A 15010-nucleotide genomic window follows, 5' to 3' on the forward strand; every position below is an offset into this window, starting at 1 on the left:
ACCAATGTTCACACCACTGCACTCCAGCCTGGATGACAGAGTGAGACACTGTCTCTGAAATTAAAAAAAAAAAAGTAATCAAGGACACCTCCCCTCAATGTGGATTTGTCCTTATAGATAAAATGCCCTTACCTCCTTCCTCCACTTTTAGAATCACTAATGAGGAGTGAACAATGACATGCCTGAAAGGTATCCCCAGTTAGGATTCACTAGAAGGAAACAGGACCTGAGGATGTCAAAGGTGGAAGGAAAGTTAGAAAAAGCTGAGTCAGTATTTTTAAAAAATAGCAAGGATAAGCAAACGAGTATTTGATCTGGTAAGAGGTTTAGATGACAGACTCATCTAGGTGGGGTTGGCAGTTTAAGAGGGAGTGGTTATCTGACAGGTGTGCTCCTTTACACTGCAGTTTCTTTTTCATAAGTGAGGTCTCACTATGCTGCCAGGCTGGGGTGCACTGGCTGTTCAGGCGCAATCATAGTACCCTGCAGCCTCCAACTCCTGGCCTCAAGCAATCCTCCAGCCTCAGCCTCTCCGCAGTTGGGACTGGGCCCTCACCACTGGGCCCAGGTACACAGCAGCTTCTAACGCCACCTGGTGTCTCCTACTTCTGACCGCCCTACTCAGGGCGAACAGAGTGATTCTCCCCTGTGGAGGGTCCCTAGGCTACCCTGAGATTGGGAAGGGAGAGAGATGGAAAGCAAGGAAACATTTTTTGAAGGATGGTGGAATGGCGCTCTTTAGAATATAAAGACTAGCAGGAGGTAAGCCTCAATTACGAGATTTTTCACCAGCAGTCCGTCCCTTCCACGCCCCTCAGGAGCCTGGGGTAGAGGCTTAGCAGCCCTCACCGCCAGGCACAATCATCCAGCCTAAGGGCCTCGTTTCCGCCCTGGGCCTTTGTTCCGGGCCGGAACGTTCCAGACTCAAACGTCAGCGCCGGGGGCGGGGGAGAGTGGCGGGGGCGGGAGCTGCAGCTCAGGGGAGGGCTCTGGGCAGCGGGCCCCTGTTTCCCTGCGGCGTGCGAGGAGGAGCCCCCGCAGCGCGTGCTGCCACTGTGGGGCGCGCGCGAGGCGCTTGGACACCCCCGCCCCCGCCCCCGGCCTGGCCGCGCGCCTGCTCACGTGACCGCCGAGCGGGCGTGACTCAGCGCCCCCGCCCCCTTCCGCGAGCTTGGACGCGGTTACGTAACCGGCACCCGGGGCGGCGGCGAGGCACCGGGCCTCGGCAGGGGCGGTGGCTGGGAATCCAGGCTTACTAATTTTCCACTGGGTCCGTCGCCGTTTCCTTCCCCGGTGGGGGGGTAGGCTGGGGGTGAGGCTTTCCGCCGTTTAATTTTTTTTTTTTTTTTTTAAGGGACGGTCTCGGGCCTCGCTCTGGCTCCCAGGTTGGAGTGCAGTGGCACCGTTCATAGGTCACAGCTGCCAGAACTCCTGGGCTCCAGGGATCTTCCCGCCTCAGCTTCCCAGTAGCTGGGACTTGAGGCGCGCTACCGTGCCCAGCTGGGGTTTGAATCTTGAGGCTGCGATTTATCAGCTCTGTGGTCTTCGTACATTCTCTAAGCCTCAGTTTATGAATCTGGAAAAATTGGGGTATCTTTGTTGTGAGGATTAAAGGACATGTGGAGTTTTATCATAGACGCATTTAACGTGAACTCAACAATGCTCAGATAAACTGGGGCAGAAGTGGCCCGCCCCCATTCCGTGACAGTATGAGATGGGGGACAACTATTGTCTTGGCTCCAGTTCTGGGCTCCTCAGTGTGTATCTTGTGAGGCTGACTGCGATTCTGGTGTTTTGTTTTCTATATTAGATTCTAGTGTTTAAGATACTTCCTTTCCATGTCAATATGACCTATATGAGAGGCAATCCAGCCACTTCGTTTGGCACCCAACCAAAGACACAGCAATTCGCTTCCATGCTGGAAGAAAAACTAGTTTACTGAGGGATGATACATCTGTCTCTAACGTGGCACAAAAATGTGGCCAGCCTCAAGATAGCCGCATGTGCAATCAAGATTCAAGAAATTTGTAAAGCTGGGTCATCAAGTTCTATAACTGCTACAGTAACAGCAAAGTACATGTGATTAATCTTAAAGGATGATAGAAAGGCCACTAAACTTATGACTAGAAGACATAAACCGGAAATATGTGCCTAACAATGGCAACACATTGCAAAATGGAAAAAAAAAACTCTTCATCTTGAGTCACAATTCAAACCTCTTGCCAGAGAAGACAGCCTTTGGATGGAAAGATTTCAAAACCAGCCAAGGATGGCATAACAGTTTTAGAAACTAATTTAACCTCAAAAACGTGCAAATTGTTGGTGAGACTATGTCTGTGAAGGAACAGGCAGCAAAAGCCACCCAGAGCTATTAGAAATAATTATTGGTGAAAGGGCTGTCTGTCTGCAGAATACCATGAGGTTGGTACCTTGCTGGGGGAAATGCCCAATTGCATTTATATTTCCAAACTAGAAACACAAGGCCCTGGTTTGAAAGCAATTAATGACGTTGTGAACACTTCCCCCCATTACACTCACCCCTAGTGTGGTGGCAGGGTAGTTCTACAGGGCTGTTGATCTACAGATGGTCCTGCCCTAAGGAAAAAAAAAATTCTTCTTGTGCTCTAGCAATCAAATGCAAAGTCCTGGTAACTGTAGTACTTTTCCCTAATTCAACTTCAAGCCTCTTCATTCTAGAAGTCAAGCAGAATCTCAAAGAGCAAAAACTTGGCTTCAGTTCTGTGGGTCACAACAATACCACCCTGAGGTACTACGCCCTTTATGAATGTGCTCATAAAGGCACTGAACAAAGCTTTCCTCCTGGGACATCCCTCCATCCTTCCCTCTGCTGAGCTAAGCATGCTTTGCTGTTTCAAAGCCACGTACATGAGGCTGAGAGTCTCCCTTGACACCCAAAGCCATGTATGCTGACCCTAATCTTACTGCAGTAATTAATGAGTTGGAAGTCCTTCAGTTCTGCTAGTTGTGTCATTTAAACAGACAATGGAAGCAATCAAGCCTGACAGTGCATGTTCCAAAGAATGAGTTTAGGATTTTAAGGGTTTCTATCGACAAAGAAGTGAAACTCATTGTTCAAGTGGCCTACCAAGTGGGTAACTTTGAGGAAGAAATTAAAGAACTTCTTAGCACCAAAGAGAAACGCTAATAAAAAGCTTGAGGAACTGATAAAATCATCTTCAGTAGAAAAAGATGTGAACAGGAAGAGAAGACCAGTTCTAATCTTCACAAATTATTGAACTATTCCATGCTGCAAAATACCTGAATGATTTAATTTCTGAATAAAATCTCTCTATGGAGAGAAATCTGAAAGTCACATGGGGTTAAATCTATACATTGTTAATTCCTTATCACCCAGCAATTCTGCACAGGTTTGCAACAAACAAAAATGCTGGCCTCCCTCTACAGAAAAACTTACGAACAGGGGGGAGGGTGGGAGGAGGGTGAGGAGTAAAAACCTACCTGTCTCATAGGATGAACACTATTCTGGTGAGGGGCACACTAAAAGCCCCAACTTAAGCATTATACAAGGTATCCATGTAACAAAAACATTTGTACCCCCTTAATATTTTGAAAATTTAAAAAGTGAATAAAAGACTTGTGAACAAAAGTCTGAAAAGGAAAGGAATTTAGAGGAAAGAGACTATTCCAGTGAACAATTTGCAAACTCGTTATGTTTCCTGATCTGCAGATTGTTGGGTTTTTTTGTTTTTGTTTTTGTTTTTGTTTTTAGAAAATAAAGCTCTCCTTTGTTTATCCTCTGCAGACCCCATGGTCTTTTGTTAACAGACTTGTACAATAATGTACATGGTAACTTTCTTTATAATAGCTAAAAACTGGAAACAACTTAAATATCCATCAACAGTAGAATAAATTGTGGTATATTCAGGTGATGGAATACAACAGTTAGAATTATGAGCTACTATTTCATGCAACCACATGGCTGACTTACAGACATATCATTGGAAAGAGTAAGTCAGAAACAAAACAATATATACTATATGGTTTCTTTTTTCTTTTTTTCTTTTCTTTCTTTCTTTTTTAAAGATGAGGCCTTCCTGTGTTGCCCAGGCTAGGGTGCAGTGGCTATTCACAGTCTTGATCATAGTACACCTATAGCCTCAAACTCCTGGGCTCAAGTGATCCTCCTGCCTCAGCCTTCCCAGTAGCTGAGACTACAGGCGCACACGGCCTTTATGGTTTCATTTATATGAAATTGAAAAACAGGCAAAGCTAATCTATACTGATAGAGGTCAAATAGGAGTTACCCTTCAGGGTGGAGTGTCAGGGAAGGAGGAGAAAAGAGCCTTTTGGGATGCTGGATTCTTTATCTCCATCTTTTATTTTTTAGAGATAGGGTCTCACTATATTGTCCAGGCTGGTCATGAACTCCAGGCTTCAAGCGATCCTCCTACCTCAGCGTCCTGAGTATATGTTGATCTTTTTGGTGGCTGTCACCCAAGTGTGAGCAACCCAAGCAATCAAGTCTGACAGTGCATGTTTACATATGTAAAAGTTCATTCAGCAATTTAAGATTAGTGTGTTTTGAGCCAGGCGCTGTGGCTCATGCCTGTAATCCTAGCACTCTGGGAGGCCGAGGCGGGCGGATCGTTCTGAGCTCAGGAGTTCGAGACCAGCCTGAGCAAGAGCGAGACCCCATCTCTACCAAAAATAGAAAGAAATGAATTGGACAGCTAAAAATATATATAGAAAAAATTAGCCGGGCATGGTGGCACATGCCCGTAGTCCCAACTATTCAGGAGGCTGAGACAGTAGGATTGCTTGAGCCCAGGAGTTTGAGGTTGCTGTGAGCTAGGCCGACGCCATGGCACTTGTCCCAGGCAAGAGAGTGAGACTCTGTCTCAAAAAAAAAAAAAAAAAGATTAGTGTGTTTTATATCTATTACATCTCAATAAAAAAATAAAAAGCTCAGGCTTGGGCACCTGTGGTCTCAGCTCCTTGGGGGGTTAAGGGGACCCATCGGTTCCAATCCAGCCTGGGTAACATAGCAGGACCTCATATATAAAATAAAAAAATTTATTTAAAGTAAAAAGTTAAAATTACTTGTAGCATCATGGAATATTTGAGCTTTTATCAACAAATGTTTTAGCAGCTCAAAAGTCAGTGGCAACAATTGGTGAATTGTTTTGAACAACCAGCAGCAGCTGAGCAGGTGCGGTTAACTTCTGAAACTGAACTAGAGCCAGCCATGGTTTAGGTTTACTCTCTGTCCCCAAGCCTTCATCCACTGGGTTATCATACAGGTCCTGCACTAATGTTCATCATAGGCTACTATCCACGGTCATGATGTCATTATTATTATTATTATTATTTTTTATTTATTTATTTTTTGAGACAGAGTCTCACTGTGTTGCCTGGGCTAGAGTGCCGTGGCGTCAGCCTAGCTCACAGCAACCTCAAACTCCTGGGCTCAAGCGATCCTTCTGCCTCAGCCTCCCGAGTAGCTGGGACTACAGGCATGTGCCACCATGCCCGGCTAATTTTTTCTATATATTTTTAGTTGTCCAATTAATTTCTTTCTATTTTTAGTAGAGACGGGGTCTCGCTCTTGCTCAGGCTGGTTTCGAACTCCTGAGCTCAAACAATCCGCCCGCCTCGGCCTCCCAGAGAGCTAGGATTACAGGCGTGAGCCACCGCGCCCGGCCATGACGTCATTATTATTGATGTCATATGCTGGCAAGAATATGCCAGTTGGGTGGATGACAAGTTTCAGGTTCACATCTTTATTTTTTTAGAGACAGGGTCTTACCCTGTCACTGAGGCTGGAGTGCAGTGGCACAATCATAGCGCAATGCAACCTTGAGCTCCTGGGCTCAAGCAATCCTCCTGCCTCAGCCTCCCAAACACATCTTCCTTTTTAGTATGCTTTCTTCCTCCTCTTTAATTTAAAATGTTATAAAATTTTATTCTAAGCTGGGGGCAGTGGCTCAGGCATGTAGTCCCAGCAATTCAGGGGGCTGAGGCAGGAGGATCTCCAGGAGTTTGAGGCTGTAGTGAGCCTTGATCATGCCACTGCAGTCCAGCCTGGGTGACCCTATCTTAGAAAAATGTCTTTAAATTTTATTCTGTACATCATTGTGTATGCACTGCCACACATTGATTTTTACACAAACATATGCTGTACCTAATAGATGGGATAACTAAGAGATTTTCAAGGGTAATTTTGACAATGTGACATAATTGTTACCTTACCCCTGCCTACTCTCTATACCCCAAAATGTGAAGCTTGTAGTACAGTTCTTGGCACACAGAAAGTGACAGTCCAGCCCCTTCATCCTGGAGTTCCGCCTCCTGCTCCCCACAGGTGCTCTCTCACCAACGTTGCCAATGATGTGTGTCCAAAAAAATCTTGTAAGTAATCAATCAAAACTGAATTTTCTGCCACGCTCTACCTTCCTTGACCCTCTTCTCGCTTTATATACTCTCTCCTGATCCCCTCATTGAGTTTTATAGTTCAACAACTTTTTTCTTTTTTTTAGAGATGGGGTCTCACTATGTTGTCCAAGCTGGAGTGCAGTGGCTATTCACAGGGGCAATTGATTAGCATGGCAGTTTTGACCTGTTCCATTTCCAACCTGGGCTGGTTCATTCCTCCTTAGGCAACTTGGAGGTTCCCCACTCTGGGAGGTCACCATATTGATGCCAAGCTTAGTGCAGACACCTGATCAGCATAGCACACTACAGCCCAGAACTCGTGGGCTCAAGCAATCCTCCATGTCAGCCTCCCGAGTAGCTGGAACTACAGGCATCCTGCCACCATGCCTGCCGGGGGCTATTCTCATAATTCAACTTCTGACTGACTGCCTCTCACTCTACCTCCAGACCTGCCATTTGCTAGTGTGTTCCGGACGGTTCCATCTGATTGTTGCTCAAACAACTCAAAAATATATCCTAACCTGAACTCACCATCTCTCTCTCCTACCCTCCTGATGCTACCCACAGTTGCTCCATCTTGATTGGTGGCACTACCTTCCACCAAGTTTTCCAGGCTAGAAACCTCCCTTCTCCCTTTCCTTTCCCTGAACGCAGCATCTCATCAGGCAGCAAATTTTGCAATTTCGTTTTTTTGTGTGTGTACATATTTTTATTTTTTTATTTCAAAATATTAATTAAGGGGATACAAGTGTTTTTGTTTCATGGATATCTTGTATAATGCTTCAGTCAGGCTTTTTGGTGTGCCCACCACCAGAATGGTGTTCACTGTACCTGATAGGTAAATGTTTATCCCATAACCACCCTCTGCCCTCTTGGTTTCTCATGTCCTTTATATCGCTTTGTGCTTGTGTATACCCGTCTTTAGCTCCCACTTATTACAACATATGGTGTTTGGTCTTCCATTCCTGAGATACTTCACTTCGGATAATGGTCTCCAGTTCCACAAAATTTGCAATTTCATCAGTGTTTCTTGAGTTCTTCTCATTCTATTTCTAGTGCCCTATTTCAGGCTCTTGACACCTGTCACCTGGGCTGCTGGAACTGGTCTCCTTGCTTCCAGTCCCGTTTCCCTGGAAGCCTCCTCTACATTGCTGCGAGGGTGGTCTTTCTAAAATACATATCTGACCACACTCTCTCCTGCTTTGCTTCTACAGCGAGTGCCACCTCATCACTGGCTTGTCCTATGGGATAACATTTATTGAGTATGTCCCTTAACTTGGCCTGCAAGTCCTGAGGACCTGGAGCCCACTGCCCTGGCCTTGTCTCTTATGCTTCTTTCCTTGCCCAAACCCACCTGCCACTTCTTGCCTTTTTCAAGATGACCCCTCTGGAATGCCTTCCGCATGCAGCAACCCTAAGCCCACCTCTCAGGCCACTTCCTAGTCATCCTTTGACGTATCACCTCTTCCAGGACACTTTGCTTTCCTAACTGCTAGAACCTTGGTTAGGAGTCCTATCCTTTTCACTCCTTTCTTTATATCCTTTATCTTTTCTTTATAGCTCCATAATTTCATTTACTACATGATAAACTGTTTTATAAAAGTCTTAACCTTCTTGAGGATTCACTGCTTAATCTCCAGTGCTTAGCACAAAACATTAAATTTGAACCAGAAAGTGTTCCAAATGCTTTACACGTGCACAACCTCATTGAGTGCTCACTGCACCCTATGCAGTAGATACTAATATTACCTCTGTTTTACAGGGGAAGAGACAGGCACGGGGAGGATCAGTAACTTGCCCGAGGTCAGGTGCTGGCCTTCAGGTACTCATGCCCAGGCAGTCGGGCACCCCAGCTGGCATCTTTCACCACTGTATTTTATTGCCCCCAGAGTGAGCGCTCAGCAACTGCTGAGTAAACAATACTAGCTATGCTTAGCGAGCCATACTGTGTACGGAGCTCCGTGCTACGCGCTTTACCTGGATTTTTTTAACTCCACAACAACCCTCTGAAGTAAGAACCATCATTATTCCCATCTTACATAGGAGAAAACAACTTTAGAAAAAGTTGGCAACCTCCCGAAGATCACACAGCTAATTAGCGGCACAGCGGCACTCAAAACCAACGTCCTGTCTTAACCTTACACTCCAGCGCATGCGACCAACAGCTCGGGACTGGACTGGCATCCAGAATGACGGCTACACCGGCGTAACACTTGCAGCCCCGGCCTGCAACAGCTCAGAACCTCAGACGTGGCGCAGGCTGACTCACAACCCGGGGCGGAAAGAGACAAGCCCAGGAGCGGTGACCTGGAATCACAGGGAAATGGAATCAGCGTCGGCACGATGGAAGCCCCTCTTTGACCCAGTGCCCCTCATCCTCAGGGGCTCAGGAGTTGGTTGCTCAGGCAGCTCAAAGGTCTTGTCGGTGGAGAACACATCCCCAGGGCCCCCCAGGCGATGATGCCATCAAAGGGTCAATTCTGAGGTGAGACCCTCCGGGTGCCGACTCCGTGGCAGCGAGGGAAGGGTTAACCTTCCCGCAGGCCTCCCGGTGGGGGCGGGGCCGCCAGAGCTTGCCCGCCCGGTGGGCTCCCGGGGTCGGGGCCTCGGGGGGGCCGTGCCCTCCGCGGCCGCGACCCCAGTGGCGTGTCAACCGCCCGAGGGGTCTCCCGCGGGGGCGGGGCCTCGGGGCGGGCGCGGCGACGAGAGGGTTAACCGCCCGGGGGCGGGGCCGCGGGGGCGGCGCTGGAGGCGGAAGCGGGGGGCGGTGAGCGCCCGGCGCGCCTCGGCTTCTCTCTGCCCGGCGACTTCTGACGCCGGGTGACCAGCCCGGCTCAGAAGCCCGGCGAGGTGCGGGGGCGGGGGCTCGGGGCCGGCCTGGGGTATGGCCCATTGTGAGGCTCGCAGGGGGCGAACTCGCGAGAGTCTGGCGGCCTGGCACGGACGGGGGCGGGCTGGGCGATGGGCCCGGGAGCTTCGGGGGAGCGCAGAGGGAGGAGCGGGCCCGCCGGCAAACACGGGTGAAAGAATGGGGGCCCGGGCGAGGAGCTCCCGTCGGGGTTCCGCGCTCCATATCCCCTTCTTCCTCCCCTCCCCTCCAGGTCCGTCCCGAACTGGAGTTCAGCTTTCGGAAGAGAGACGACCCAGCAAGACTCTTTCGGGGAGTCCTTCAGCTCCTCACCTCCATGGGCCAGACGGCCCTGGCGGGGGGCAGCAGCGGCACCCCCGCCCCACAGGCCCTGTACCCTGACCTCTCTTGTCCCGAGGGCTTGGAGGAGCTGCTGTCTGCTCCCCCTCCTGATGTGGGGACCCAACGGCGCCACGGCTGGAACCCCAAGGACTGTTCAGAGAACATCGAGGTCAAGGAAGGGGGGTTGTGCTTTGAGCGGCGGCCCGTGGCCCAGAGCACTGATGGGGCCCGGGGTAAGAGGGGCTACTCGAGGGGCCTGCACGCCTGGGAGATCAGCTGGCCCCCGGAGCAGAGGGGCACGCATGCTGTGGTGGGCGTGGCCACGGCCCTCGCCCCGCTGCAGGCTGACCACTACGCGGCACTGCTGGGCTGCAACAGCGAGTCGTGGGGCTGGGACATTGGGCGGGGGAAGCTGTACCATCAGAGCAAGGGGCCTGGGGCCCCCCAGTACCCAGCCGGACCTCACGGTGAGCAGCTGGAGGTGCCGGAGAGACTGCTGGTGGTTCTGGACATGGAGGAGGGAACTCTGGGCTACGCTATTGGGGGCACCTACTTGGGGACAGCCTTCCGCGGACTGAAGGGCAGGACCCTCTATCCAGCAGTAAGCGCTGTCTGGGGCCAGTGCCAGGTCCGCATCCGCTACCTGGGCGAAAGGAGAGGTGAGGCCTGGGGCAGGTGTGGGGAGAATATTCTGTTACGTGGCAGCGGTTAGGATGAAAACTCAACTTCAGACAGAGAGGGTGGGCCTGCATCTGACCTGCCTCCAATGCCAGTTCAGTGCCAGGAAGGCTAAGGGCCTTCACAGCTGTTGTCTATATAATCCAAGAGCAATAGAGGTAAAAACAGGCTTGGGAAAGAAACTTGCTTAAATTTTCATGACTAGTAAGTGGGGAATCCTCAGAATGGAGGGAGGCACTCCAGGGATTAGGGCTTTACAGGAGATAGCCCCCAAGCAAGAGGTACAAAGGGTTAAATGGGTACTGGGCTAGGTGTGCAGATCCAAAAGGAAGAGCACTGGCCGTGCCAGGCACCCAGGGTGTATACTGGACTCCCTGGGCCCTGACCTGTGTGCCACATGCCTACTTCCTTCCTCAGTCAACCCCCAGGATGGAACATTGGTGCCCTGGCACCAGGAAGGAGAGCAGTGAGGAGGCAGGGCCTTGGGGTGGGGCTGCAGGGCTGCAGGGGAAGACCCTCCTTGGGAACTGACAAGGGCCAGCTCTCTGCAGTTGCTGACTTCAGGGGTGGGCGATGCCTGTCTTCCCATCAGCTGCGGTGAGCCACTGTAGAGTGGAGGGAGGCCATCCTTCCTCTCGCCTCATCAGCCCTAGCTTCAAGGCCTCTCTGGAATCAAAGGCTGGGTCAGCTCCTGCACTGTCAGAGCCACCATGGCCTGTTGCTTAGAGGGTCTTAGAGCTTCACCCCCAGCTCTGACTAGGGATGTGTGAAATCTTAACTGTGACGCAGAACTTCAGGGTACCTTAGATCTCCCTTTCAGCACAGGTGGGGGCAGACTCAGCAGGAAAGCAGGACACCTAGGCAGGCCCTGTAGTTTTAGGATGTCTGGCTGGTGGCTGCACCCCTACTTACCTTCCCCTCCTTCTCTCTCCCAGCGGAGCCACACTCCCTTCTGCACCTGAGCCGCCTGTGTGTACGCCACACCCTGGGGGATACCCGGCTTGGCCAGGTATCTGCTCTGCCCTTGCCCCCTGCCATGAAGCGCTACCTGCTCTACCAGTGAGCCCTGTGATACCACAGACTGTGCTGGGGCCTTGCCACCACCTCTGTACTGGGGAGGTGGGGAGGCGCTGCTAGCCAAGATCAGCTACTTAAAGCCAGTGAGGCTGGGCCCCTACCCAACGCATTCTCTGGGGATGGCTCAGAGCCATTCAGAGGGTGGAGGGAGGGAGGTGATATTCAAGGCTGTGGCAGCCTGGTACGAAAGACATTTTTTCAAGTAAAAATAGTGAGAGATGTGTTGTTATAGAAACCTGTTCGTGGTCTTTTCATTTTTGCACAAGGGATAAAATTCTATGGCTGCTTCAAAAAGGAAAAAGAGTATATGGGCAAAGACAGGGAAGGAGGACAGACCACAAGGCTTAGTGCCAGGTGTTTTATTTCCCTCACATGTGGGATGGGTCACACACATCATACACAGGCATTGGCACCATGGGAGAGGGGAGCACCCCCGGCCTCTACGGGGAGGAGTCTGGCTTCAAGGTGTGAGAGGGGAGAGGAGGATGGTTTCTTTTTCCTGCTTTCACTGGGGCCTGAGAGGACCCACAAGCAAGCTCTACCCCTTCCACCTATCAGCCAAGAAAGCCACCTTGGTAACATGTTTAGCTCCAACCATCATAGTGAGTGGAGAAGGGATTGGCCTGGTCCCAACCATTACGGAGGAAGGTATAAACAGTAAAGGAAGGTACAGTTTGGAGTAGGCCATGAGAGGGTGCTGCTGACACCATCAGAAGCATGTGCAAGGTAGGGGCAGTTACTGGACTTCAGGGCTACCTAGTCCTGGCTTGGCAGGAAGGGTAGGGGAGATGGATGGGCCTATTGTTTGGCATTGATGATGTCCACAAATTCGGGCTTGAGGGAAGCGCCACCCACGAGGAAACCATCCACATCAGGCTGGCTTGCCAGCTCCTTGCAGGTTGCCCCTGTGACAGAACCTGGGAAGGGAGCGGAAAGAGGCTTGGTCAGGGATGGGATGAGTACACGCCATCCCTACCTCCATGTCTGAGGCTCAGTCTGGTTCTCAGCCCACCCCACCTCATTGCGGAGCCAAACCCACTCACCTCCATAAATAATACGGGTGCTCTGAGCCACTGCATCAGAGACGTTGGACTTAAGCCATCCCCGGAGCTTCTCATGTACTTCCTGGGCCTAGAACAAGAAGCCAGCCCAAGCTCAGACAGGAAAAATCACTGGTACCAGTGAAGAGAGTTAGTGTGGTTTCTCAGCAAGAGCCCTGGGATCTCAATCAGAGTAACAGGGCTCCGATCCCAGCCAAGCCGTGGAATAGATGCCCTTGGACAAGTCACAGGCCCTCTGGGCTCCAGAGTGTCTTGTCTTTAAAACGAGGGGTGGGCCCAGATGATCTCTGTCCAGGCCTACTGAGGCTGGATAGGATGAGGGCAGGGGGGCTTGGTTACCTGTTGGGGTGTTGCAGTCTTGCCGGTACCAATGGCCCATACAGGCTCATAGGCCAGGACGACCTTGTTCCAGTCCTTCACGTTATCTGCAGGACAGAGATCACAGATGGAGGGAAGGGTGAACAGCAAGGAGCTATCCAGCCAGAGTCCCCACAGTATGAAGAACGATGGCCTACTGCCCCCTGGTGGATATTGACAGATTTTCAGGTGGCATCCATGCCTTCAGGGGCAGGAGCGCAAGTGAGAGGGACCAAGTCTCCAGGGAACCTGACCCCACTCTCTCAACTCCGTGGCCCTGGCTAGACTCAAAGGTCCTTTTTTCTAGAAATACCTGCGATGACCTTGGTTTGCTCGAAAACAACCTTCTCAGTGATGCCAGCTTCCCTCTCATCTAGCTTTTCCCCGATGCAGGCGATTACTCCGAGTCCCTCTGCCAGAGCATGGGCCACTTTCTGCCCAATCAGCTGTTGAAGAACAGGCATGGTGAGACATCCCTCTTGGAATAAGGCATCTCTTATTTCCTCTTTTGGTTACTAACCTCATCCGACTCCCCAAAGACATGCCTTCTCTCAGAGTGCCCCAGGACTACCCATGTGGCTCCACAGTCTTTGATCATGCCGGGGCTAAAAGAAGAGACAGAGCCAGGGTTCAGCAGGGAGCCCACCCTGTGGCTTTCTCCACAATGAGGAAAGTGAGGGAAGGGTCCCCACGCACCCTCTCTGCCTCCATCTCACCTGATCTCCCCAGTAAAGGCCCCATTAGTCACTTTGTAGCAGTTCTGCGCAGCCACAGCAATCTTGGGATCTAGCTTCTGCCGGGCGAAGTCGATGTAGGCAGTGGGGGGTGCACAAACCACCTCTGAGCATGAGAGCCAAGAAAGCCTTCATTCTCCAGACTTCCTACTGAGTGCTCTGGAGCCCCCCAGCCTTCACCCTCTTTCTTCGTTCTGCTCTTCCCTTCTGGCCCCAGCAAGATGACTCTGTCCACTTTCCAGCCCACACTGGGCCTGCACCCAACTCCCAGAGCCTTCCAGGTGACTCTGAGAGGCCATGGCCCTCACCCTGCCCCTGCTCTTTTACCAGCTGTGGCTCCAATTCCCTGAAGCTATTCTGGGCATGGGCACCTCCTAGACTCAGCATTCTCTAGGGGCCAACCCTGCCTCTCTTCTAAAATAGCCCATCCCCACCTTCCCCAGCAAGGCAAGGATGTTTAGCAAAAGGGGCCAACTACTGAGTTTGTATTGGGTTTCTGGGGAATAAACGAGAAAGAGATGCCTCTTTTGATGAGGCCCATGGTTCTGTGATCTAGGTTGGTGGGAGCGGAAGGATGGAGGAATAGGGCTTTTGCTCCTGAGTGGCAGGGAGTTGACTGGCTCATAGAGGTCTTGCACTTTCCCGTTTCCAGGTTGAAGGAAGCTGTAGGCTCGCTCCTCACTCCCAAATGGCTCAGCCTGCTCAGTCCCTTTGGTGGAAGGCAGGAGTCGCTCAGGCTGACGAAGGGAAGGGTTCAGAGCTGTGGCTCAAGGGCCGAGAGCAGCTGGGCGAGGGGACTCAGCGCGCCCGGCAAGGCACTGGGAGGAGTCTCTGGCTACGTGCGGCGGCGCACGGAGCCGGCTGCCGAGGGGGCAGGTGGCCGGGAACCCGCGCAAGCTCAGCCTCCTCCCCCACACTCGGGGGCTGCAGCCAGCTTCTCCCAATAGCCCACGGAGGCCCAGGCTCCGCTCCTACCCCCGACTCCTGGCTGGTGCCGCCCCAGTCCACGCCCTGGAGCCACCTTCCTCCTGACACCCCTAGAAGTCCACTCCCGCCCCACCGTCTGAGCGGGCACCATTAAATGCCCAGCCTTCCCCGCTCGACACACCTCCGCTTCTGCGGCTGCGGGGCCCATGCTCCGACACCCAGAAGCCCTCGTCCCCCAGCCCTGCATCCAGGTGCAGGAGGCCACTCGGAGCTCGGGAGACGGCGCCGCCACGCCCGACCCCCGGCCCTCGGCCCGACCCCTCCCCGGCGAGGGCTCACCGGTGTCGGCCGGCACCTTGGCTGCGTTCAGAGTGCTGATGAGCTCCCCCAGACTCTTCTTCCGCCCGTTCATCTTCCAGTTCCCCCCAACGAAGAACTTCCTGGAGGGCGCCATGGCGCTGGAGGCGACACACTGAAGGTCAGTACCACCGCGCAGCCGCGGCCACTGCTCGCTTATATACAGGGTCGTGAAGCAGAGCTCCGCCTCCCCGTCGTCCTCGGCCGTGCTGAGC

The 15010-nt window shown here is 51.9% G+C and overlaps 2 protein-coding genes across 2 annotated transcripts; one reads left to right on the forward strand and one right to left on the reverse strand.

Moving 5' to 3' along the window:
• Window positions 1-9248: 9248 nt before the first annotated feature.
• On the forward strand, window positions 9249-11594 carry SPSB2 (splA/ryanodine receptor domain and SOCS box containing 2). Its single transcript, XM_012637828.1, has 3 exons — window positions 9249-9264; window positions 9516-10263; window positions 11218-11594. Exons 2-3 carry the CDS (start codon window positions 9600-9602, stop codon window positions 11343-11345), a joined length of 792 nt encoding a protein of 263 aa, XP_012493282.1. The 5' UTR covers window positions 9249-9264; window positions 9516-9599; the 3' UTR covers window positions 11346-11594.
• Window positions 11595-11695: 101 nt separating this feature from the next.
• Window positions 11696-14949, reverse strand: TPI1 (triosephosphate isomerase 1). Its single transcript, XM_012637829.1, has 7 exons — window positions 14778-14949; window positions 13494-13617; window positions 13298-13382; window positions 13091-13223; window positions 12760-12845; window positions 12403-12490; window positions 11696-12276 (listed from the first exon to the last, which is right to left on the reverse strand). The coding sequence occupies exons 1-7, from the start codon at window positions 14890-14892 to the stop codon at window positions 12158-12160; spliced, it is 750 nt and encodes a 249-aa protein (XP_012493283.1). The 5' UTR covers window positions 14893-14949; the 3' UTR covers window positions 11696-12157.
• Between the last annotated feature and the right edge of the window lie 61 nt (window positions 14950-15010).

Source organism: Propithecus coquereli, unplaced genomic scaffold (genome assembly GCF_000956105.1).
Source record: "Propithecus coquereli isolate 6110/MARCELLA unplaced genomic scaffold, Pcoq_1.0 Scaffold124, whole genome shotgun sequence".
NCBI classification, from domain to species: Eukaryota; Metazoa; Chordata; class Mammalia; order Primates; family Indriidae; genus Propithecus; species Propithecus coquereli.